This window comes from Miscanthus floridulus, chromosome 12, assembly GCF_019320115.1.
Source record: "Miscanthus floridulus cultivar M001 chromosome 12, ASM1932011v1, whole genome shotgun sequence".
Lineage (NCBI taxonomy): Eukaryota > Viridiplantae > Streptophyta > Magnoliopsida > Poales > Poaceae > Miscanthus > Miscanthus floridulus.
Window position 1 is genome coordinate 48,564,418 of NC_089591.1, and position 25,683 is coordinate 48,590,100.

Sequence of the window (25,683 nt, forward strand, 5' to 3'; positions counted from 1 at the left end):
TTAAGCCTATTTAATTCATCATTAGCACATATTTACTATAGCACCATATTATCAAATCATGAAATAATTAGGTTTAAAAAATTGTCTCATCAGTTACTCTCAATATGTGCATTTAGTTTCATAATTAAGTCTATATTTAATAGTTCATGCATGTGTATAAACATCTGATGTGACAGAGACTGCACATCGCATGTTTGGACACTAATTTAGAGTATTAAACATAAATTAATTACAAAACTAATTAAACAGATTGAGATTAATTTGTGAGACGAATTTATTAAGCCTAATTATACCCGCAAAAGTGATACCGTACAAAACTATTTACAAAATTAATTGCACAAAGAAACCAAACACCGGATGTTTTGAAACATCACATCGGATATCCCACGAAGGGATTTAACACAGAGTCCAAATTTAAATAAAAACTTGTATTATACCCGCAAAAGTGACGAGAAAAACGATCATATAAATTGACGTCAATTAATACATTGTCAATGGCGAGTCTTAACCATTTATCAAAAAAGAGCCACATGTGATTAGGAATCAACTCCTATAAACTGGTTTGTTTTTTTTCTCTAGAGGTACATGTAACGACCCTGACCTAGCTTTGATAAATCTTTTGCTAAACCTTGTTGAGATTCTAAACCCATTATCTCGCCAAATTCATTTTATCTGTCAAACCTATCTAAAAACCTAGCCATTAATAAACCCTCAAGTTGAACTAGTCAACTAGATGAGTGACGGCCTAAGTAACACATATCTCCTTATGTTACAAACAATCAAATATAAAGAAGTGGTTTTGCATACTTTCGAGTAGGTGGTCTCTTCTTTTAAGTCTTACCTAGCCATCTCTAACTACCCAGACAATTTGAGCCATGGCTTTGTATAATTTGGTATCCCAACTAAACTATTATCAATCTCCAGTAACCCCTACTATTAAACCAGATTAGTGCCCTCTTCTTGGTTTGGTCCACTTAGTAGCGCTTACAGAGGAGCAAGATCACCTTCGGACCTTGTCTGGACTATGGGAAGCGCCTTGAAATATTGAATCTTTGATCGCTTTCGCGGCTTTGCTGCTCTGATCCTATGCTGCTTATGGCCTTTCCTCATCAAAAAATGATCATAGTGGGGGTGGCACTAACTAAGCTTCACCACTGCTCTTCATTCGATGCATAGCCCTCCTTCAGTTCTTCACCTACAAAAGGTGAGATCTATAGTTATGAGATACTGTAGCACTATGGTTGTCAACGACATTAGCGGGGATAGAAATTTAGGAGGCTAGAAAGTTGGATCAAGTCATTTATTTATTCACTATGAATAGATTCAATTCGACTTTTCGCTCGCTGTCTCGCATTGATGGTTCGATGCTCTCCAAAACTTGAATCGACTCAAGATGCTGCCGCATAGGATCATAGTTTGTAGTTCTCACTAGAGATGGCGTTAGATAGCTCAATATAGAAAAAAAAGTCATTGAGCTTCTTATTTAGAAAACCATTTACCGGTTATATTAGATAAAAATATTGAGCATGTTCGTTTGCACTTAAAGCTAACGGTTGGGACGGCTGCTGCCGCCATTTTAAGACATCAAACATCATAGTAGTAGTAAAATTTAAGAGTAATAACGTTGAGAAAAGGCCAACCAATAAATTTATCATAGGATTTTAAGCTTAAAATTTCCTGGACGAGCAGGCTATTTGAAACGTCCAAACAGTGATAATTTTATCAATTTCTTATAAAATTACTTTGATGAAACCAATCCACAAAAGGTATCTTTGCTCATATATCTAGAGAGGGCCACGTCCCCTACATGCAGTATCTGATGATTTGAGGGTGTGAGCTGAAAAATTGCCACATCACCAGATTACGGCCGGGCGGCGGCCCGCTCTGTTCCATCGCTCCAAGCGCAAGCGGCGTGTCTTCGCTGCGCCGCCTAAATCCACCGACGACAGAAAAGGGGTGCCTCTCTCTCACACACGATGGCCTCGAGCTCCGGAAGCGGCGGTGGGGTGGAGGGTGGGGCCGGGGAGGGGCCGACGACGCTGGACGAGCTGTACCAGATCAACGTGGTGCCGGCAGAGCTGCACTTCAAGTTCCGCAAGGAGCTCCAGGGCCTCCGCGTCGGCCTCAACCTCGAGGTCTCATCTGGAGGACTCATACCAAATTCTAAACCTCGCCATAAACCCTAGAGTGCTGGATGCGAATTTTCGTCACTCATAGATTTGTTTGTCCATTGCCTCCAATCATTTCCCTCTCATAGTGAAATTGATTTTCCCATGGGTACTTTGGGTTCGGAAATGCTAAATTCTCTCCATGACTGCATTCGAAATGAGTGCCTTCATAGCTTTGCCTCTCCTGTACTCAGGGACAATCTCCAGCTGATGAAAATCTAGTAGAAATTATAGGGTTACGTTCCCATAGTGGTGGTTACTACTCTGTTCTGTGGTTACTCGTTTCTGCTGCTTCATAATGTCAAAATGTAATGATATATCGTCTTTGCAGTTCTACAATCTTGAGGTGAATGACTTTGAGGCAAAGGTAGTACTGAAACCTCTAGACTACGACCGGAAATGGAAATTCCAGTACAAGCCCATCAGTGGCGACATACAGCTACTTTCCAAGAAGATACCAGTCACAAAGTTTATAAATCTACAGGTTCTTTTCTTATGCAGAATCCTGTTAGTTGTAATAGTGTTTTTGGCACAGCAAGTAAGTTTTGTACTTGGAGAACCACAAGTGCATGATAACTTGATATTGTCCATGAAACATGCATCTAACGGTGCACCCATCAAATGTTTATTGGATAATTGCTCAATGTGTTTGTGTGACTACAAATTATGCATTTGATGCTTACCGTAGTGCATAATGCAAGTTCAAGTTAGAAATAAAAATATTAAGACTGGTAAAAGCCTTAATCTTATTTATTTGCTGCTCTGATAGGATAAACAATGTTGGTCGAAGCAAATATCTCTTTACACCCCAGCTAAGGATAATCACTGCTGTACAAAGTATAAGCTACTACTTCCGCTTTATGAACTGTTCCTTGGGATGTATGAAGTTTTATTACAAGAAGTGAGAATAATGTGTTAACACCTACTAGTTACATGAAGTATGAATCTACCCAAATGATGAATAGATGTCTAGTATATTTCTCTTTTGTGATTTAAACATTTCCATGGTGAAAATTTAGTTGATATACTAGTCTTCCCTATGTGTGTGATTTGATGATTAAGGATTGCGTGCTTAGTTATTTATGGAAGCAAAAAATTGTTCATGGAAAATGGTTCAGAAAAGATAAAGTATGAATCTACCCAAATGATGAATAGATGTCTAATATATTTCTCTTTTGTGATTTAAAACATTTCCATGGTGAAAATTTAGTTGATATACTAGTCTTCCCTATGTGTGTGATTTGATGATTAAGGATTGCGTGCTTAGTTATTTATGGAAGCAAAAAATTGGTCATGGAAAATGGTTAAGAAAAGATTTGTGTTCTTCATCAGGAATAGAGCATAGACCATTTTCCTGTCCAGGAAGTCCATTGAACATTATTACTCACCCCTAAAAGGTGTGCTATAATCATCTGTGTCTAATATAGATGCCAATAATATGCCATAAACATGTTAAGGTAGAGTGGTTACACTAGCTGACATGATCAGATAATCAACATGGCTGAACTCAGAAATGGTAATGAGTTAAAATTAAATGCTCCGATTGAAGTTCACTTTGACTTGGAGAAATTTGTTATGTGGCTTTGATTGTGCGTGAGATTTAACAGCAATGGTTCACAGGTTGGCATTGGCCACAATTATCATCTGAATGCAACTGGATGGAAGTGGAAGCTATCGACTTGCCTGGGGGGAGATGGTGTCTCTCAGATAAGAAACAAGTCAAAACTCAGCTTGTTCCCAGGGTTTGATTTGAGGATTGGATGGAAAGCAGAATATGTGCTTCCTGAGATTCATGGGTAAGTCTGAATCAGCACTAACACTACTTAAATTGCTTATAATTATTAGAAGCATTCGAACAGGATCCATTGAAACTTACTGCATGAACACAGTTTGAACTCAAGAACACTGTGGTTGACATATTTGCTCTACACAGGGCTGTTGGCACAGGAGAACCAGCCTTCAGTATGAACTATGGAAGGTTGCATGCATCAATAGATCGGATCGAGGCTATCGTTACTCAGTCAGATCGGTACTGATCTTCCAATGTGGAAAGGCAAGGGAGTTTCTTGATCAACCACAAACATTCTGAAGCTCCGTGCCTGATGTACAGCAAATACCACCATACTTTAGGACCACGCTTTGAGAAGCAGTTTCTCCAAACCTTTGAGCGGCTTTTTCTTGTTTCTGAAAGCATAATTAAATAATGTTCGTGCTACTTGTGTTCGGAAATACCAGAGTATCAGTATAGTAAGCGACGTCAAAGCATGATCTTTAGTGTTCTAAACTACTCCCAAGTACGTAATTGCTTACACCCTGCATAAGTGGTCGAGATAACGAAGGTGATTCAACGGTTATTTTATTTCTCTTCAAAAACTGCTCCAGCGGAAGGAAGCACTAGAACAAACAGGATGCAAGCCCGGACCACGTTTCTAGGATTAGGACATATAGGGGTGACCAGTCAGACCAGATACTTATCTACGGGCACGACAGAAATCTTGGGACCAAGGTTTATGTCTAGAACAGCATTCATTCATTTGTCAACCAGTACAGTATAGCAAAAATGTCTGTTTAGATTAAGCTAAGCTTAGGGATTTCTCTAGACACCCAATGTCTCCCCAGATGGTCAGAGACGAACTATCAACTCATTTACTCTTGCGCTCACTGTTATAGTCATCAATCAGCTTCTCAACATCCTTCCAGAACAGGCCTTCCACAAGAACTCCTTCCTTTGTAAACCTGCACAAGAATATTGTTAAATGTGTACAAATGAACATCTAGGGGAAAAGAAAGTGAGTCATGTCATAAGGATGTAACATTTAGGGCAAAAATTGACAAACTGCATTTCAAGAGAACTAGGTCGTCTTGTTGACACTTCGAACAGTAAGGGCGTACCCAGTGCAGAGAGCTCCCTGCTCTGTGCGGGGTCTGGGAAGGGTGTCAGTGGCAAGCCTTACCCTCGCCTGTGCAATGCGAGGAGACCGCGACTCGAACCCGGGACCTTCCGGTCACGGGCGGTAAGACTCTACTGCTTGCACCAGGCCCGCCCTTGTTGACACTTCGAACAATGAGTTATTTATATGCACTCGAGCTTGCACAGTTTTCATGGCATGGTATAAGACCAAGAAAGCGACCATTACAATTTTCCATCGATACCTGGTATTTGCTGAGTAACAACATGCTATGGAACCATATAGGAGTTTTAGGTACATCATACATGAACATCTAATCACGAAATCCTAAAGTTGACAGGGGCATCAGTTGATTGCACTTTGGATAGTAGGCATTTTTGGATAGTACACATTTAAGATTTTAAATACAATTAAAAAGTGATGCATCACTACATAAAATTCAGATTTCCACAAGAGATGCATCTGCCAGAGACTAAAAAACGTAGGTCTGCTGAACTGAAGACTACTGGGCACATACCACTTTGTCACGCTCTTAGTGAAATGGACTGGCTTGTTTGCAGAGATAGACTGCGGATCAGCACTTGCTATTGTGAGAGTGTACATGTCCGAGAATCTTGGTAATTTCGAAGAAATAGTGAGGCCAGTGCTGTTGAAAGAACCCTGAGAGAAAACCCATAAGTTAGTAAAGCTATAGACATCATGTCTTTAATAAATACTGAATCAAACAAGAACAGAAATCTCACAGAACTGTCAATAACAATTTTACATAGTTAAAATAAGATCACATCAATATCTAATAAGTGAGGCATTGAATACCACATCAATTTCAAGGCAACACGTTAGCCAAAAAGAATTGTTGCACAGATAACAAGCACTGCTTTTGAAACATATGCTTTAGTGACCACAAGGGCTGGATATCAAAGTAAATTTGAAATCAATGCAGATTTGGTGCCCAGGTGGGTTGGCGCCCTCATTAGCTAAAATATCATTTTGCAATGTTTAAAAAAAATCATAAAAATGATGTATATAGGATACATAAAGTTAAGTATAGTTGCAACAATTCAGTTTGAAATGCAGCCTAGATGTCAAGAAACAAAATAGGCAAGCAGACAACCTGGCACTGCTCATGATGCGCTGACAGTGACACTTATGTTTTTTTAATCTCAACGTCAAAGATGAATTTCAAACTGATTTGTTGAAATCAGTGTTCGTCTAAATGGATTAAACGGCCAGTAAAAGGTAAACGGTGGTAAACTGTTTTGCTTAGGGGGTAAACGGAAATTAAACGGTTGACTGTTTAAACGGTCAAAAAATAGCATAAACGGAAAGGAGATAAACAGCATTAAACGGGCTAAACAACTGTTTAAACGGCCGTTTAGGCGAACACGAGGTAAATCTAGTTCAGTTTTGTATGGATAAATTTGTATACTTAAGTTTATTATATTTATAAATGTGTACACTTGATATGTTACATGCATAAATATCTATATTTGGTTCTTTTGACATGCATAAATATATATACATACCAAAATAATTGATTTGTACTCGGATAAATATGTATAAATGCTAGAATACTTGATTTTTTACATGCACATATATAATTATATGTATTTTTTTTAAGTACAAAACCGTTTAGACCGTTTAACTTCGTTTAAACACCGTGTAAACAGCCTAAACGCTAAACGAAGGGCGACCGTGTAAAGACCGTTTACCGTTTAGGAAAACATTGGTTGAAATATACTTAACTTTAGTTGTAGTACAATACTACAAACATGTTTTCTTTTTGAAACATTGCAACGCGATATTTTAGCTAAGAGGGTACCAGCACCACTGGGTGCCATATAATTTTCCATTTGAAATTGGGGTAAAGGGCCTGGAATCAAAATATAGTCAAATAATCTACCTAACACCCTTTTGCTGTTTAGCCAATGCCTATCAATGCAGTTTCATTTCTTATACATTGAATAATATCTGTACGGACTGAACAAAGTAGTTCTTTATCATTCAAGCAAAAGTGAGACCAAGTACACAAAATTGCACAACTTAGCATAGTCTATCACTCCATATAAAAACTACTCCACGTAGTGTACCATTGTTGACTGGAATTGAATGCTAAAGTAATTAAGGCATGAGTTGAGTAATTAGGAAGCAAAATGCACATTTGAGCATAGCTTCCTGAGAGAAGGGTATGAATAAAACTCAAGTTGTCGAACAATAAGAAAAAGCCACTCCATAAACAAAATGTCTAGCATAAGAAAAGGAAACAAATCATAACTTTTAAAGGCCAAAAACTTCTGTGGCAGTTGAAAATAGATAGCAGTAATTGGGTCACCAGGAGTTTGCAACAGGCGAAAACTTTTTAAAAAATGTTCAAAGGGCAAATGAATTCCCACATGAAATACATGCTGAAAACCAATCTCTTCTGTTGGTTGAATATAACATTATTACACATTCTTTAAGAAGCAACTTTGACAGCTTATGTTTCTATTTAAACACAACCACTTCAGTAAGAATTTTAAGAAGGAACGTATACAAGACAAGCACTCATGCAGTTCTAATGCCCTAAACATGATCAAGCATATATCTAACATATGCAGATACACAAGCTGAAGTTAAAATTTTGATTCCGGTCAGTACAAGGGCGTACCCAGTGCAGAGAGCTCCCGCTCTGTGCGGGGTCTGGGGAAGGGTGTTAGTGGCAAACCTTACCCTCGCCTGTGCAATGCGAGGAGACCGCCACTCGAACCCGGGACCTTCCGGTCACAGGCGGTAAGACTCTACCGCTTGCACCAGGCCCGCCCTTCTCCGGTCAGATACAGTACAGTCAGGAAGAAAGTGAAATAGATTGCACATTAACATGTACACTTGGAAAGTCAGAATTCAAGAGCAACAAGTCCAGATAGAGACAAACCGCAGGAGGGTGGGTGAAGAGGATGGCATCCTTCTCCTTGGTGTAGCTAAGGATCAGCAGCACCACATTCAACACCACATACGTATCGAGCCATCTAAGTCAAGGATCAACAGCAACAAACAACAATTCCACACGATTCCCAACCGAAATCAGATTTAACGTCGATTCATCATAACCAAAAGATAGGGCAAACCCAGTGAAGAAAAGGATATAGTGCGATGCAGCCGAGGAGGAATTCGCGGTTCTGCGGGAACTTCTTGGGGTAAAACTGCGCGAGGAGGGCGACAGCGATCACGGCGGCCCCGATCCCCAGCTTCCAGTTGCCCAGCCGCGTGTCCTCGGTGTAGCCCTTGCTCTTCACGACCTGAGCGCATCACGAAAACCACCTCGTCAGATAATAAATCTAGAGGAACCAAGTGGGAGGAGCGATCGAGAAAGGGGGAAGGAGAGGGAGGAGAGGGCTAGGGTTTAGGGTGAAGCATAGTACATCGGAGATGGTCTCGTCGAGAAGGTGCTTGATGGAGTACGGGTCGAGGAGATTGGCCTTCTTCGGGGTAACCTTCGCCGGCGTAGCCGCCGCGCCGTCGCTCGCCATGTGCGCCGCCGCTACGAGATCGTGGACGAGGAGGGAAGTGGTGGTAGACGGAGCGGGCGAGAGTGAGCGATGAGAGAAGAGGGCCTGTGGGTACATGCGGGATCTGTCAATGACGGGTGGGGCGGGTGTACTGGGACCGGCTAGTCAGTTACACATAGGGCTGCTTCTTGGTACACGTACAGGGCCGCCACGCGGGTGGACCAATGGGAGAAAAGCAGCGCGTCACTGGAGTGCCACATCGGCACTGACGCCTCGCTTAGTTCCACCCTAAATTCTCAAAAAGTGTTGTACCTATCACATCGAATATTTACGGCCTATGCATGGAGCATTAAATGTAGACGAAAAAAAACTAATTGCACAGCTTGATGGGAAATTGCGAGACGAACGTTTTAAACCTAATTAGTCCATGATTGAACACTAATTGTCAAATAAAAACGAAAGTGCTACCGTAGCCCCAAATTCCAACTACTAAAACTAAACACGCGGTGAGATTTCTCCCAAATAGATTTCAACAATGCAGAACAGGAACAGTAGCCTCAGTATGGAAGTACTACCTTCCTCCTGTAGATTAAAAGTTATTCATGTTTAATTAAGTTTCTAGTGAATAGTATTTATATTTATAACTTTAAATTAATTTAATATAAAAATATATTTCATAATTAATTTAATTGTATTTATTTGGTATTATGAACCTGCATATTTTTTATTTATAATTGGTTAAACTTATAGAGTACTAAAATATGACATCGTGCTAGACTGTATTCTTTTAGAGACGGAGCTGATACTAGTTTTCAACTTTGATCTCTTCTTAGTACCTTTTCAAACTGAGGCCTCGTTCGGCTTATCTTATATCCGGCTTGTTCGACTTCTTTTTTTAGTCGGAACATTGTTTTTCTTTCATAACATTTCAGCAAGAACAATGTTTTTCAGTCACTTCCAGCTAAGTTTCAGTAAGCCGAACGGGGCCTGAGAGTTGAAGAAAAAATTAAATAATATTTGAGTTGCTTGTCAACTAGAATTTGAAGTTTTTTATGACCCGTCGGCACTAAGATTTCTCCCGAAAAGATTTCAATCCATGTTCAGAATGCAGAATAGGAACAGTAGCGCAGTATGGAAGTTGTTGTCAACTTTGGTCGTTTCTGACAACCTTTCCAAATTGAGAGTTGGATAAAAAGTTCAAAAAAATTTGAGTTGCTTGTCAACTACAATTTCAAGTTTTTTACGGCCTTTTCAAATGGAGAGATAAAGAAAAAAAAAGAAGATAGAACAGCACCATTCCCTCGATGCGTGTTTGCATGTATCTTGTTCAGTACGCCCTTAGAGTTTAGACTCTTTGACCCTCGTGGGCATAACTAACCAAATCGTAGGAACTAAACTGAACTAGCTAAGACCGATCGAAACCGAATTCTCTAGTCTCACGAAGTAACAACCAACCAAATTAAGGGTCTGTTCGCTTGAACTTATCAGCCGGCTTATCAGCTAGAATCTACGGTATTTTTCTCTGACAACAAAACAGCTTCAGCCGGCTTTAATACCAGTCGAACAGGCTAAGTCAAGATAATTCAGTCTTCGTCCTTGTTTAGCTAAAATAGCCGAAAACACCGGCCTAATAAAATCTTTCCAACCCTAGCCTAAGTGTTCAAGAAATACTAAGTGAGTATTGAGTGACACATAATCTCGTGTTTTATATTTAGGCTTATTCTACCTCACCATAGACGACATCTCAATCCTTTCAGAAGGTTTGGATGTAACAGAAAGAAAGCATACGGAGAGATATAGTATAGGATATAAATAATCAGGCGAGATTGCAAAAATCATGATCTTCTATCAGATCAGAACTCTAATGGTAAGATCACAAATCATACAATCATAACTACTAAAATCGGAAAATCATAGATTCCATTTAACTGAACCTAGAATCAACAAAAATCGCAAAGACATAAAATGGGACAATAGAATAGAGATTTACAAAATGGGACAGTAGAATAGAGATTTTAACAACTATGTAATTAAGTACAGTCTAATTTTTAAACCTCGGACTTACCCATTAGTCCGATTATCAACCCTAAACTACAAAGTCTGGTATGAGACAACCGTCAACTGTCGAAATCTTACGAAATACTGCCTCCATTCAGTCCAAAGTTGTTTCCAAGGCGATTTTTTATTTGTAAAATTAATAAAAGTATGGTTTTAATCTTTAAAATCATAAAAATTATTTTTCTTAAAAAATTAAAACTAGTACAATTTCTTTTTAAAAATGTTATATAGTTGTTGGTGATCTATTTAGAATTGTCTAGAACTTAATTATTTCTATTCTTTTTGTTTTATTATTCATATCTGTGCTCATCATTTATTGAAATTATCATTTTGTACTTTATCTGACCTAGAACAACCATGAGGACCTATCAAACTAAGTGCATAGAAAAATGTGGAAGACAACACCAACATTGATGCCGTGCTCCACCATATGTATAGATTCTATCAAGACATTGCATGTCTACCACTTTGATTGCATGATTAGTTATAAGTTTCAAACTAAGCAGTGCCTCGAACATCACACAATCAACTAGTTATTTGATCAACATAAAGTGAATACATGAATGCCTTCTTATTTATTTAATTGAAATCTTTTTTTTAATTATGACCATCTTATCTATACTTGATCTTATTTGTATCAAAGAACAATAAAATGGTATACAAATCTTATTATGGTTGATCATTGTACTATGCATCCATTAAACAATCTGTAGACATTTAAATAGACGACCCACTGTATAGACTTTCTTTTTAATCGTTTGAGTTGTGACATGGCCCAACTTAGTGCGTGTTTGGTTTAGGGACAAAAAGAATGGTTTTGGACCCAACCTTATTTTTTTTAGCTTAGGTTTGACCCATTTCCCGTGTCTACTGTAGAGGGTTGGGTCCATCCCAGCTTTTTGTTTGGATGAAGCGCTAAGTTCGGTGGATTGGATACTTGACATGTGGGACCCGCACGTCATCCTCTCAGCACTCTTTCTTCATCCTTTGTCTCCTTTCTCCTAACTCCCCTAGAGCATGCACGGAAGTTCTGGGCTGCTGCGCATGGCCGACGCCACTATGCGTGGTCACCACCGCCATGGGTGCACGTGCTCGCCGCCGCTGGTGTTCCTCGTGCTCACCACCTAAGCATGGCATGCCCCCACTGCGTGTGCCCCGCGTGGCCCGCCTGCCTTCACTCGCACACGGACGAAGTGGGTTTAGTTGATTTCTCCGGTTCGGAGGAATGGAACGGACCGAATCTACAGGAATATTAATTCTCTCTTTGTGATGGACCCAACCCAACCCATGTATTCTCCAAACCAAATAGCCCCCAACAACGGATTCGACCCAACTCAACTCACTTCGAGAGTACCGAATAGCCCAAAAAAACGGATTTGACCCAACCCAACCCACTTCGACCTTGGAACCAAACACACCCACCCTTAGGCACACTTTCTGCAGGCCGTGCAATATATAATGGTATCCAAAAATCTCTTTCTCAAAGCATAACCTACTGTAAAGCCTTAGCCAACCATGTTAACTTCAGGCCTCAGTGATAAGTCCACGGTGAAGCAGAAGCTACTAGTGTTATTTATTAGTTAACATGATTGGCTAATGCTTATATCGGGTTCTTATTGCGGGAACACTGAAAACTTGAACAGCAATAATCACTCAGCTGACCCTTGTATACAAAGTACTAAACTCATTTCATAAAAAAAAGCATGTTCTCAGAATGACCAAAACTGTATCGTCTACGCCTCGAAATACAGCGAGTAGACCGAACTCAAATGTCAAGAACATTCCAACCTTTGGCATTCCTCAGACAGCTGCTCTTTCGAGGTCGGTGTGTACATTTCTGAGGTCGAGACCTGGGTAGTTTGGATCTGAGCACTAAAATAAGATAAGATTCACTCGAGCTGTCCCAGATGCATGCCAGAATAAACGAGCCTAAAACTACTCACTCACTCTTGCCTTCCTTAAATTCAGGATGCAAAGTTTTGAGTGTCATATTGAGGTTACACGGGGGTGTCATATTACGTGTTCAGATACTAATAAAAAACAAATTATAGAATCCGTTAGTAATCTGCGAGACGAATTTATCAGGCCTAACTAATCCATCATTAACACGTGTGTACTGTAGCACCACATTGTTAAATCATAGCCTAATTAAGATTAAAAGATTCGTCTCGCAAATTAGTCATAAACTGTGTAATTAATTATTTTTTTAGTCTATATTTAATACTCTATGTACGTGTCCAAGTATTCGATATGATAGGGAGTAAACTTCTAGGGGAGTGAGTAAGCAAGGCCTCACTTGTCTCGCATGGCCAATGCGTTTGAAACATTCTTGAGCAGGCCAAGGCATGGATACAGCTAAGTCAATACAATTCTTTCTGCAATATGTAAAAGATCTGGAAAATATGCTTAGTTCTATCATAGATTTTGAAAATGAACCAGCATTTGCCACGGTTAGGTCGTAAAACATTGGCCCCTTTAACCGGACAGAGAATTTCAGCTCGTTTATTCCATAAGATATAACCTGACAACTTTTCAGTGCCGGGTTGCATTGGTTGTGAAAATAATCTGACATAGGATGAAAAGTTGTGATCGCAGAACTGCCAAAGAGATTTACATTAAGTAGTTCTGTACTCCTACATAAGTAAGAAAATAAGTATTTCTGGTTCAAGAAATGAAATTGAGGCACTGTGCCCGTTTTCTTTTGATATTTTTTGGAATTGAAAACAGTAAACATTCAGATCTATAAAATCCAATGAAAACTAGATAGCATATAGCTTTGCAAAATTGCACCAACACCCTGAACTTTCCCAGGAGATGGCAATGGGCCAATGGAACGAGGGGATAATTAATAAAAGCCTTTCAAATTACTAAGCTATATCCTATATCTATATGGTAATGAGTCCCAGGACTGCGGCGGTTGGGGTCTTGATCCTGAGTGAACATTGTATGCTTGATTTTTTTTATTACTCAATCATTCCACATGGAGTGATCTTTGATAGAAAAGAGCAACTGACAGGTTAGTTTATATGGTACCAGTGCAATAATTGAAACAATGGTTTTGTACATTGAAGTCCATTTTACCTCCAAACCTGGAGTAAGTGAGTAAACAATTCTAATCCACACACGAGCGAACACTGTAATAGCACATCAGCAGTAGAACAGAACTAACAATAGATCAGGTAAGGCATGGTAACAATCAAAGCTGCAGCACAGCTCTCATATCACATAGCCTCTCAACTAGTGCCCTGCACGGAGCAGAAGCAGATTGTACACGTAGTACAACAGAACGGAAAGAATGACGTCGAACAGGGACAGACACAACTACTACACCATGGATTCATTCAGTTACAGCAGCATCAGATCAGATCACAAATAAACCAACCTGACTGACGCTCACGACGAGCTTCGGGCGGGCGGTCGGGGGACGGTGGTCAGGTGAGGGGCGTGGAGGAGGACACCTCGGCCTTGTCGAGCCGCCGCAGCTGCCACGCGCGTAGCGCCAGGAAGGTGCCGAGGACGACCTGCATTGCGACGGCCACGCCGGCGAAGGCGATCCCAAGCCGCTCCCCGAAGTTGAGCCGCCGCCGCCTGGGCGGCGGGGGCGGCGGCCGGCGCCTCCGGTGCCGGTGGCGGTGCCGCTGCGCCGGAGGGGGAGGAGTGGACGGGGCGTCGGAGGCGGACGCGGCCTGCCGCTGCGTGGCGAGCACCGTCGGCGACGAGGGGGCAGCGGCGGCGGCGGCGGCGGAGGAGGAGAGGGACGGGGAGGCGAGGAGGAGGAGCGGGACGAGGAGGGTCAGCGTCGCGGCTCGGGCGGGTGGCGAGGGCCGCGGGCGTGGCGCCATGGGAGGGGGCGTGGCATCAAGGGTGAGGGAGGAGGGGCGTCGAGGCGAATCTGGTGGGATTGGGGGAGAGGCGGTAGGAGGGGGAGGGAAGGGGACGGGGAGCCGAGAGGGAGCTGGACGCGTGGTTCGGTTTCCCACTGCCTGGTTTTTTAGGTGCGCTCGGTGGGAGGTCGGAGGTGTCACACATGGTGGCTGGCTTGCAGAGTTGCAGCCGGCAAGCCCGCCAGCCCCAGATCCGGACGGCAACACGCCCCCACCCAACACCGTGTGTGTACTACCGTAGCGCGTAGACTCTAGACTGTGGCAAGCTACGAGCATACGACAGGTACCGCCACCGGCGGGGTGCAATAATGGCGGAAACGCGGCTGTGCAGCGGACGTAGCAGCGCAATGCGCGTGACCGTGCCGTGAACAAGTCCACTCCTCTCTGGTCCTGCACGCACCGTGATGAAGCTGATTGGTGAAGGCCCATTTTTTGCACGCTGAAAATGCTTCGAGATGTTGTTTCGACAGTTTGGTAACTCCGGTAAAACCAAAACTTTGACCAAAGTTACCGTTGGCGAGGCTCCCTCGGGCTCTGGCTCCACGCTACAGTACCGGAGGAGCCACGTGGCTTCTCCTGGCTCCCAGTTCATTACGATAGATAAGAGAAAAATGGCTCTTATAAACAGTGTCGCTATAGTACGAGTTGCAGGAGGAGCCAGAGAAAAAAAAAACCCTGCCAAATACACCCTTAACTTCCTACAAGTGGGTTTAGCTTCATACAAGTCAAGACGTGATATAAGCCCATTTAACTTCATCTACAGTTATGTTCAAAAACTTCCCGCCTGTTCGTTTCGGCTGGATTGGCTTATAAGCCATGAGCTGAAGTACTGCTGGCTGGTTTGGTGTGAGAGAAAAATATTATTGGCTGGCTGATAAGCCAAGCCAGATACAGACAGATACAACCTGCCGAACAGACTGTTCATCTGTAGTGGATTTTTTTTCTTTGACCACAAACAAATAAACCTAAACGGTCATATAAAATTGATAAAACAAGGTTGATGTCATTGTATTTATCATGAAACATGCTTTCGTTATATATATACTGACTATTTCTATCAAGAAACAATACGTTTTTTTATCTAGTCAAAATGTAGTATTCTAGCGTTATAATAAATAATAACTTATGTGATTAAGAAAAGTGTGCCACCTAATCGAACAAGTGACAATAGAGCAAGGCAAGAACGCGATCCCAGGTGGAAGGGCAAAAGCGAATGAGGAGACCGGCGTATGTAAGGTCATGTTCGGTAACTTTGCCAACTCCTGTTTTTACCTATCTCAGCAAGGAATTGATCTGGACATGTGCTTGGATCATACACCTTGGTTGCCTTCGATTTCCATGTCAACAAGGATTTTCTTGCTACCCGCCTGAGGGCTAATTTGGAAGCACTGATCCCCGCGCGGATTCCCTGCGATTGTTGGGGGCGGGAACCCGTGGGGCGATCTGTTACGGGCTGGCTAATCTTCCGCTGCATTTGGAAGGTCCTGGAGACGTGGAATACAGCCCCTTCCCCGCGTTTTTCATGGGGGGAGCAATCCACGACGCAAGAGGCCAGGAGCGCTTCCTCGGGGCCCGGTTCCTCCTTTCGTGAGTCGCTGTCCGCTGTCGCAGTGTTGGCGATGGACTCGCCGAGGGCGGCGCAGGCGGCGACGCGGTGCAAGAAGATGACAAAGCAACTGACGGGGAAGCGGGACGACACCGTGATGCACGCGGCGGCGCGCGGCGGCCAGCTCGGGTCCATGCGGAGATGATGTCCGACATGGACGCTGAGGAGCTCGGGGCACTGCTGTCCAGGCAGAACCAGGCTGTGGAGGTGGTGCGCGCTGCTGGAGGCGGAGCCCAGCATCGCGCTGCGCACGGACAAGAAGGGCCAGACCGCGCTGCACATGGCCACCAAGGGCACCGGATACCCAAGGGCACTAGGTTGGATCCTCGTCGACGCGCTCCTCGCCGCCGAGACGGCGCTGCTCAACCAGACGGACAACAAGGACAATACCACGCTGCACATGTCCACGCACAAGGCGCGCCACGAGATCATCAAGCGGCTTGTCACGATGCCAGACCACGGGCCCGTGAGACCCTGCTGGACACGACGGATAAGGATGGGCAACGCAGACGCGACGAAGCTGCTGGCGGAGCACGGCGTGCAGTTGGGGCGCACCATCAGCCCGGGCGACGGCGGCGGCAACAAGCAGGCGCGTGAGCTAAAGCAGCAGGTGAGCGAGACATCAAGCACAAGGCGCACTCGTAGCAGACGCGCGTGCGCATGCAGGTCATCGCGAACAACGCCATCAACAAGCTGCACGAGGAAGGACTGAGCAACGCCATCAACTCGACGACGGTGGTGGTCGTGCTGATTGCGATGGTGGTGCCGCAGCGGCTTCGGCCTCGCTGTCGCAGTGTCGCTGGCCTCCGGCTCGAGGTTCGCTCCACGCCTGTCATGGCCGGTGTGCACATCCTGGTGAGCGGCCTCGCCATCATGCTGCTCAGCTGCTTGGAAGCCTGCTGTGTCTTCCTGATCACCAGGAACAAGAAGAGGAGATAGCGGTCATACTTTTATTTCTAGTTTTTCTCTCTCTTTTTTCATGATTTTGTGAGACCATTTTTTCCCTGAGATTCCTGTTGTTTTCTCCGAACAGCGACAGTGAACTAAACCTCTGACGGGGAAGACAACCCAGGGAAACGAATTGGCGTCAGAATCCTCTCGGGGGGCTTCTCTTCCCTAGGCTAGACTCCTCATACTTCCAAAGTAGCCCGGAGAGGCTAAGACAGCCAAATCGGGCTGGCAACGTCGTGTGTGTCGTCCAGGCCAGACAAAGCTCCTCCCCCCTGGAACCAAGCATGCCCTAAGATGCTAATAGGAGTAGATCTCGTAGAGACCAACAAATATAACCGAACCACTCTTGGCAAGGTTGATGAAATCAAAACATAGATCCATGAATTACTAGAGCAAATATAATAGCAGGCCGTAAGTGGACTGAATGCTGAGGTGAAGAAAAGAGAAGATGAGGGGAAGGAAAACGAGATGTAAGCTTGCAGACAGCTTAAACACAAGAACAAAGAAACTTTATGAAAGATGAAAGTAGACCATATACTTAATAGTAAAGAGCTAACTACTCTATGGTTGAGCTAAGAGATGGGCTGTAAGGATCCATACAGCCAGCAGTAGGCTGTATTATTAACATTGCTCTAAGGCTCCAAATACAAAAATATAATTAGAACTCACATACAAACTAGATGAATGAAACACACGTGAATAAGTGTTCGGATGACATGCTGAGAGAACACACGTACAAGGTTTGAGTGGATGTTTTTTTTTTCTCATAGTTTCCAACAAAATCAAACACAGGAGAAAATTCATAAACAATTTGTAAATGACACTACGATAACTCGATCCGTAAGAACGAGAATCCTTTGTTTTTCTCTTGTTCGTATAAATCCAAACTCAAAGTAGTTAGTATGTGTCTATTTCAGAGCTGCGAATCCAAAACGACGAACTTTGTAGAATGGCGAAACATTTCCCGTCCGAAACGGGCCTCAATGTGCCAACCGGCCCAATTCAAAGTGGTCAGGCCATATCACATATACTGGAGGGCCAAAGTGCGAAACAACACTCCGTAGTCTATACATTCCCTTCCCTCCGCCGCCGCCCGCCGCCCGCCGCTTAAACCCCAATTTTAGGGTTTCTCGCTGCGGCGCTGCGCTCCCTTGCCCGCTCCCCGCTTGATCGGCTCTTCCACTACCCTCTCGAAGCTTCCACTGTTCCACATCCCCCACCCATATCAATCCTAGCCCCTCCCGTCTCCTCTTCACCGAGACGCCGCCGCGCGAAGCATTCGCTCAGCCTCCGCAACCATGTCGTCGTTCTGGGGTAAGAATCGTTACGGGGCTACCGATGTTGCTGCCAATTTCCACTGTGTTTGCTCCTGTTGGTCTGACCGGACTATTGCGTGCTTCGCAGGTGTGGAAGTGAAGCCCGGGAAGCCGTACACCCTCACCCACGGCGACTTTATCGGCCGCCTGCGCCTCACCCAGGTCTGCTTCTCCTCAGTGTCTCCTCTTACACTTTGATGGTCAACGGGTTTATTAGGTTTTCTCTTGGAGGCTTATAGTTGTAGCATATATCTAATGTTGCGGCAAATGTGATTTATTTATTTTTGGATTGGCAAATGGCAACGCAGGCGACGCTAGGTGTTGAGGTCGGTAAGGGGGAGAAGGGTACCGGCGTGAAGAGGTGTGTGCTACAGTGCAGTATCGAGAACAAAGATCCCGTTTTCCTTTGCGTCCTCATGCCGGAACAGTCGGAGACATGCCACCTGGAGCTAGAGTTTGAGGAGGAAGTCACTTTCTCAGTGATTGGGCCGAGGAGCATCCACCTCGCTGGATACTATATGACGTATCCTTTGCTGTCTTAGCATCAATTTATTATCTTTCTCTGTTGTAGATTGATGTAGGATGGCTTTAGATGATTACCTTTTGTTGTAGTAGATTGCTGCAGGATGTTCTTTGTTCTTGCGTGGGGACTCTGTTTTTCCTTAAATATTTTTGTCAGTGATGTGGGTGGGGAAGATAGGAGTGACAGTGATTCTGGGAGTGATTCTCATGGTTCAGATGAGGATGGTTTCTTGGAGGAGGACGATGATGGTAACATGGTAATGATCCACCAGACAACGACAGGCAGTACACAGATGTTATCCTCTTACACAACTCATGTTAGTATCTACTGACAGGTTATGGGATATTCAGACAGTGAAGATGATGATTTAGAATATGATTCAGAGTCTGATGATGAAGAGATGACAGTGGCATACAATCAGGGTAGGGGCAAAAGTTCAGGTAAGGCATTACATTTTGTTCCATTGCCCATTTGCCTTGTCATATGATCTGTGAAAGGATGCCCGTATGAAATCTCTGTGAATGTTACTTTGTATTTTGTGATGCCTCCCTGATCATTTTTCTGAACCATAGAACATGGTCTACCTCTGGTTTTGTTTTTTTCCCTTTCATAGAATCACTACCGTTGGTTAATGGTTAGGTATGCTATTTTCCCATTCTTTGTACCACTGCTGTTAATGTAAGCTTGTAGGTTGAAAGTCATGAAGCAGAACAGTTAAACCACAGTCCACAGCTATGATATGAACTGTTAGTGGGAATTGTAACTGCATATATGCCCTTGAATCACTGATGAAAATAAATGTAATATTGGTTTTAAGTTTGGTTAGGGTGTGTTGCAAATAGCATTATGAATAACTGATGAAAATAAATGTATTACGAAAGATGGCTGATGTGTATTATTAATTATCAGTGTGGAACTTCTTGTGAAACTTCTTTGGTTCATTTCATGTGTCATGAACCTTCTTTTAATACACTCTAAAATGTTACAGGACTTGTGCATGCTGTAGTTGCAGGAAGTGTTAGTTATTCTATACCTTTTCACTTTAAGTTTAGTTGGATCGAACACCTCTCATTGGCATTGAAATCACCTCGTTCACATTAAAGAAATAGTGCATTACCATGTATTCATTTAGATGGAATTGCACTTCTCATTGGCGTCGAAATTACCTCATAAAGTCATACACCTTAGGTTGTGGCCAACATATTTTTAATGGGTTTCCTTACCCTTGATAAATTTTGCAGTTGTTATTGAGGAAATCCAAGAGGATGACAAGGCTGCTGTTGCTGAAGTGCAGAAGGGATCCAAGAAGAAGCAATGCCGTGAAAATGGTGATGAGTCTCAACTTCAGCTTGCTGTAAGAAATCCACTTACTGAATCCTTGGAAAGTGAAGATGAAGATGGTTTTCCTGTATCATTTTCTGAATCAAAGAAGAGTTCTGAGAGCGTTTCAAAAAAGAAAGGGGGTTCTGAGAGTGTTTCAAACAAGAAAGGGGGAAAAGACAAGGAGATTAACAATGAAGACCGGAAAAGAAAAAGTGGAGCCATTAGCGATCTTGGTGACTCTTCAGGGTACATTTTCGCCCCTGGATATTTCTTAATTCATGGCATAGTAACATGCTTCATTATTTTGTAAATTTACTTGTGGTTATAGGGAGGTAAAGGCTGAAATTGATGGGGCATCATCAAAGAAAAAGAAAAAGGCCAAGGACAAAAGCACTGCTATGGACACTGGAAAAGTAAACAACGAAGAAAAGGAGATTAAGCAACACGATTCTCCGGCTGGTCCTGTTAGTACAAAACAGAAGAAAAAGAAAAACAAGAACAAAAGTGCTTCTGAGGTTGATGCCAGTGAGCAATCTGCTAAGAACAACAATATGTTAGTATCTTGAGATGTTGCTTTGTAGAAGCTTTTCACATAGGAATGTTATTCACATGGCTCGTTATTGTTTGACATTGTTTCCTTTCATCTAATTTCAGTCATAAAGACAATGAGGAGGCAAGTGCACAGGAGGCTAGTAAAAAGAACAAGAAAAAGAAGGCAGATGACATAAACAGAAGTGAAAGTCAGGCAACAACTGGACTTGGTGAGTCAGATAGCAAGGAGCCACTCCAAACACGAACGTTTGCCAATGGTATGATAATTCAGGAGGTAGAGATGGGCAAACCTGATGGTAAAAAAGCCACCCGTGGGAAGAAGGTAAACATTTTTGGCATCTGAGGAGCTTCAATGGGATGATCTCCTCCTAAATACCCATTTATTATTGCAATTTCCCACTGCCTCCTGCAATTCTAACATTTACATGCTTTTTCCATGACCTGCACGTATTTTTTTCATGGCTATGATCAATTTTACTACTTGAGGCTCTCCTATCTGATGTCCTTAACCATGCTATTTTTTTTTTCTTATTAGGTTTCTGTTAGATATATTGGCAAGCTAAAGAATGGCACTATTTTTGACTCCAACGTTAGTGGAAGACCTTTTGAGTTCAGACTAGGTAATTATTTCTTCTTGCCGATGTCATGCTCTCTACCATTACTCCATCGTAGTACCGAGGAATGATTTTAATGATGCGTTGCTTGCAGGTGTTGGGCAGGTTATCAGTGGCTGGGATGTTGGCGTCAATGGTATATACACTATATATTTACCTTCATCTTGTATTAAACACACAGTTATTGATCGGTGCAAATTTCATGCTTTGTGCTTGTTATAACAGGTATGAGGGTTGGGGACAAAAGGAGACTCACCATTCCACCTTCCATGGGGTAAAAATACCTTCGCATTACTTTGTATCAGAAGCCGTTTGAAATCTAGCCCTTATTTGTGGATCCTGATTCTCCTTTGGTAGGTACGGGAGCAAAAGAGTGGGGCAGATACCACAGAACTCAACTCTCATCTTCGATGTGGAGCTGGTGAACGTAAAATGAAGTGAGGACCAGATCACTTGAAGATCCATGAGAAACTGCGGCAGTTTCACAAATTTTGTAGCACAGCATTTTTCTTGGGCAATGCTGTTTAATAGATATAGGGACTTGTTAAGTGGATTCATCTCTACCGTTATCGTACTTATGAACCGAGTTTCAAAAAAGAACTTATTAACCGTTGCCACCCGGAATAATTCCTGGGTTGCAACCTTTGCCATCTTACTGCCGATTCGTGTCATTTTGGCATTCTTCTGATGCCCCAGAACTTAATTCGAATGGTTGGCTGCACGTGTATAACTTCACGCCCATCGCTGGAGTTTGTCACGTAGATCATTTTGGATTTTGTTTTCCACTACATACTCGTCTAAGCCGTTACTGACTTGTGTTGCTTGTGTTCAGGCGAGGAAAAATGTTTGACATTTTTTTGACTTGTTTGGCTTGTTCAGGCGAGAAAAATATTTGACATTTTTTTATAAAAAATAAGGTTAGTATAAATTCCAAATGAGACCGAAATTTAGCCTGGTTCTTGAGAGTTGATTTCAACCCAAACGACTCTTGACGTCTAGCTGTTGGACGCCAGCCGTGGCTGCAAGCGCGCGCCCGGCGCCCACGCGGCCACAGTCACGGCCCATCGCTTCCCGAGCGCCGAAATCCCGAAATCCAAACGCACAATGCCTTCGCCGCCACCGCCTCCCACCGTGTGCGCTCTCCTCCCCTTCTCTCCCTCCTCATGCGCCGGCCACCCTCACCACTCGCGCCTCCCCGCGCGCCGCCGCCTGTGTGTCCGCAGCTCAAGGCCCAGCCCGCCGGGTCTCCCCAAGCCCAGCACTAGCACTAGGCCGCCTCCGCCGCCACAGCGCCGCCTGCACAGGGCGGACCGCCGCCTCAGCGCCCTGATCCACCGGGGCGACCTCGACGCGGCGCTCCGCCTCGTGGGCTCCTCGCCGCGCCCGCCCGACGTTCCGCTCGCCAACCGGCTTGTCCGCGACCTCTGCCGGCGGGGCCGCCCCGCCGACGCCACTCGCGTCGTCGAGGCGTGCGGGCCCGAGGCCACCGCCGCCACCTACGGCGCGCTGGTCGACGGGTACTGCCGCGCGGGCCTGCTCGAGGACGCGTGCCGCGTCGTGGGCGGCATGCCCGCGAACGTGCAGGCCAGCAGCGCGTACGCCTACAACCCGCTCATCCACGCGCTCTGCGAGCGCGGGCGGGTCGCGGACGCCCTCGGGGTGCTCGACGGCATGCTCTGCCGCGGGTGCGCGCCCGACGTGGTCACCTACAACATCCTCCTCGAGGCGGCGTGCAAGGGGAGAGGATACCGGCAGGCCATGGAGCTCATCGACCTCATGCGCGCAGAGGGGTGTGAGCCCAACGTCGTGACGTACAATGTCATCATCGACGCTATGTGCAGAGAAGGTGATGTAGACCAGGCACGCGAGCTTCTCAACAGCCTGCCTTCTAGAGGTTGCAAGCCCAACACTGTCAACTACAACACTGTTTTGAAGGGTTTCTTTAGCATTGAGCGATGGGTGGATGCTGATGAGCTTCTAGACGAGATGGTTCGAGAGAATTGCCCACCAAACGAAGCAACAGTCAATGTGATCGTCAATACCTTGTGTCGGAAAGGATTGCTCCAGAAGGTTACTCGGTATCTAGAGAAAATGTCAAAGCATGGATGCACGGCAAATGTTGTTACTTACAATGCTGTCATCAGTGGGATGTGTGAGCAAGGGCATGTGGATAGTGCCTTGGAGTTACTAAGCAACATGCAATCCTTTGGTTGTAAACCCGATATTGTCACCTACAACACTCTGCTAAAGGGTTTGTGCAGCACTGATCGGTGGGAGGATGCTGAGGAGCTAATGATTAAGATGTCCCAGAATGATTGCCTCCCAGATAACGTGACATTCAATCCTATAGTCAGTTTCTGGTGTCAAAAGGGATTGATTTTGCAGGCCTTTGAAGTCTTTAAGCAAATGCCTGAGAAAGGCTGCAGTCCTAATTCAACCACTTACAGTACAATAATAGGTGGACTAGCCAAGGCTGGCAAGATGGAACAAGCCCTTGAGTTGTTGAATGAAATGGCCAGCAAAGGATTCAACACAGATAAGATGTACCAGTTGTTAACTGAGAGTCTGAATAAAGAGGATAAAATTGAAGAGGTTGTTCAGGTGGTTCATAAGCTGCAAGATTCAGGCATATCACCTCAGACAGTACTCTACAATACAGTACTGTTAGGGCTTTGCAGAAATGGGAAAACAGATTATGCTATTGATGTGCTTGCTGATATGGTGTCCTGTGGTTGTATGCCTGATGAATTGACCTACATTATACTCATTGAAGGTTTGGCTTATGAGTGCTATTTGAAGGAGGCAAGAGAATTGCTAAGCAAGTTGTGCTCAAGAGATGTTCTTTCTAACAGCTTGATCAACAATGAAGCTTTGTTGTTAGATCAAAATATTCGCTCTTCTTGAGTCATGATTTAATTCAAGGGCATGTGTGCACTTTTAACATCATTGTATGTAGTGGTGGAGTTGGTTAGCACTTACACATAGCTTCAATTTTGATTGTAAGTCCTCTTTGCTTTAAAGCATGTTGTAGTGTAGAGCTTAGTTCTCCATCTTTTTTTGTGCTTTCTGTAACAATGTTGTCCAATATCATGCCTGTTTGACTGATTGTAGTTGCAATATTTTATGCATACTTACAGAATGTGAGCACATTGGATTGTAAACATGATTTGATGTTTACTTTCTGGATGCATATTTTGCCAACGCACCCTCGTATCCGAAAGGATATTGTGGGCTTGCACCTTTATAGTATTATTGGAGTTCCTGGAGTACTTTGTTTAGAAACAGGTGATCCATTTTTTAGTTGTTTGTTATATAATAAAAAACCATAAATGAATATTAGGCCTTTGCCTCTGAGATCAGTATAGTAACTGTTGCTTTGTTTTAGTAGACTAGAAATGTTGGGTTTGGGTCTAATGTGAAATCAATTCCTTAGTTATGATTTGCTTACTTTAGTGTAACAGAAGTGGCATTTAAAGAATCATTACACAATTGGAGCTCAAGTTATTTCTGACGGATGGCCGTGCTTATCTTGTAAGGTGTCCTGGACTCCATGTTTGTTACATTTCAAGATAATCAGCTTTGTAATGTTGTGTTTAGTCTGATGATAATCAAAATGCTGGCTAATGCTGCCTTTGAGTTAGCTAAGTCCTTTGAATTGGAGCAAATTTCACCTCTGGCTCCTAAGTGAAAATATAGTACTGCTGCATATTTTCTCGGACACTACTACTGCATATTTACATGCTGGTGGCCTTGTTTTCTGTTGCTGCAGTAGGAGTTTAGACATATGGCAGCTAATATGCTCTGGAAAGAAGTTGTATAAGAAACAATGCTATCAATATTGCATTAGCAGATAGTCTCTAATTTCTCTGTTATGGCCATTGCATGAGTCCATATATTTTCTTCTACTTGCATGGATGGTAGCAAATTATGAGCCAACCTTACTTAGTTACTTTGCTACATTTTTATCTTACAGCCTAGACTGGTTAGGTTAGCAGGTCATATATATCATTTGAAACCTCTTGTTTTGCTATGGTGCAATTCCTGAATTGTGCAGTCTTGCACGACTACAGAAAGCTCTCCAGCCTGGATACCTTGGAGGACTGAAATTGGGGTATGCGCGATCACCTTTTACTTATCTACATGTTGCTCATTGTATGGAAGATTATCTTCCTTTGACCATTTTTTTGGTGTGTACAGTCAACACGTTTTAGTTGATTTCCACAGGGGTGGGGGTGGGGGTGGGGGGTGTTAATCCTTCAAAGATAACTGAAGTTCTTTTGAACAATGCTGGTTA

At 43.5% G+C, this 25,683-nt stretch overlaps 5 protein-coding genes across 5 annotated transcripts; 3 read left to right on the forward strand and 2 right to left on the reverse strand.

The window, feature by feature from the left end:
• Window positions 1–1,845: 1,845 nt before the first annotated feature.
• Window positions 1,846–4,433, forward strand: LOC136498092 (uncharacterized). Its single transcript, XM_066494031.1, has 4 exons — window positions 1,846–2,135; window positions 2,500–2,652; window positions 3,789–3,964; window positions 4,102–4,433. Exons 1-4 carry the CDS (start codon window positions 1,977–1,979, stop codon window positions 4,202–4,204), a joined length of 591 nt encoding a protein of 196 aa, XP_066350128.1. The 5' UTR covers window positions 1,846–1,976; the 3' UTR covers window positions 4,205–4,433.
• Window positions 4,434–4,675: 242 nt separating this feature from the next.
• LOC136498091 (signal peptidase complex subunit 2-like) lies at window positions 4,676–8,671 on the reverse strand. The gene is made up of 5 exons (XM_066494030.1): window positions 8,476–8,671; window positions 8,201–8,352; window positions 7,989–8,070; window positions 5,595–5,737; window positions 4,676–4,904 (listed from the first exon to the last, which is right to left on the reverse strand). Exons 1-5 carry the CDS (start codon window positions 8,581–8,583, stop codon window positions 4,811–4,813), a joined length of 579 nt encoding a protein of 192 aa, XP_066350127.1. The 5' UTR covers window positions 8,584–8,671; the 3' UTR covers window positions 4,676–4,810.
• A 5,101-nt stretch (window positions 8,672–13,772) lies between these two features.
• On the reverse strand, window positions 13,773–14,701 carry LOC136498346 (uncharacterized). Its single transcript, XM_066494289.1, has one exon. The coding sequence runs from the start codon at window positions 14,460–14,462 to the stop codon at window positions 14,052–14,054; it is 411 nt and encodes a 136-aa protein (XP_066350386.1). The 5' UTR covers window positions 14,463–14,701; the 3' UTR covers window positions 13,773–14,051.
• Window positions 14,702–18,141: 3,440 nt separating this feature from the next.
• Window positions 18,142–22,044, forward strand: LOC136497501 (peptidyl-prolyl cis-trans isomerase FKBP53-like). The gene is made up of 12 exons (XM_066493326.1): window positions 18,142–18,375; window positions 18,466–18,539; window positions 18,686–18,900; window positions 19,057–19,156; window positions 19,235–19,340; window positions 20,142–20,469; window positions 20,552–20,776; window positions 20,878–21,097; window positions 21,311–21,395; window positions 21,484–21,525; window positions 21,615–21,663; window positions 21,747–22,044. The coding sequence occupies exons 1-12, from the start codon at window positions 18,360–18,362 to the stop codon at window positions 21,823–21,825; spliced, it is 1,539 nt and encodes a 512-aa protein (XP_066349423.1). The 5' UTR covers window positions 18,142–18,359; the 3' UTR covers window positions 21,826–22,044.
• Window positions 22,045–22,474: 430 nt separating this feature from the next.
• LOC136498484 (pentatricopeptide repeat-containing protein At1g09900-like) lies at window positions 22,475–25,017 on the forward strand. The gene is made up of 2 exons (XM_066494407.1): window positions 22,475–24,388; window positions 24,843–25,017. The coding sequence occupies exon 1, from the start codon at window positions 22,494–22,496 to the stop codon at window positions 24,291–24,293; it is 1,800 nt and encodes a 599-aa protein (XP_066350504.1). The 5' UTR covers window positions 22,475–22,493; the 3' UTR covers window positions 24,294–24,388; window positions 24,843–25,017.
• The last annotated feature ends 666 nt before the right edge of the window (window positions 25,018–25,683 follow it).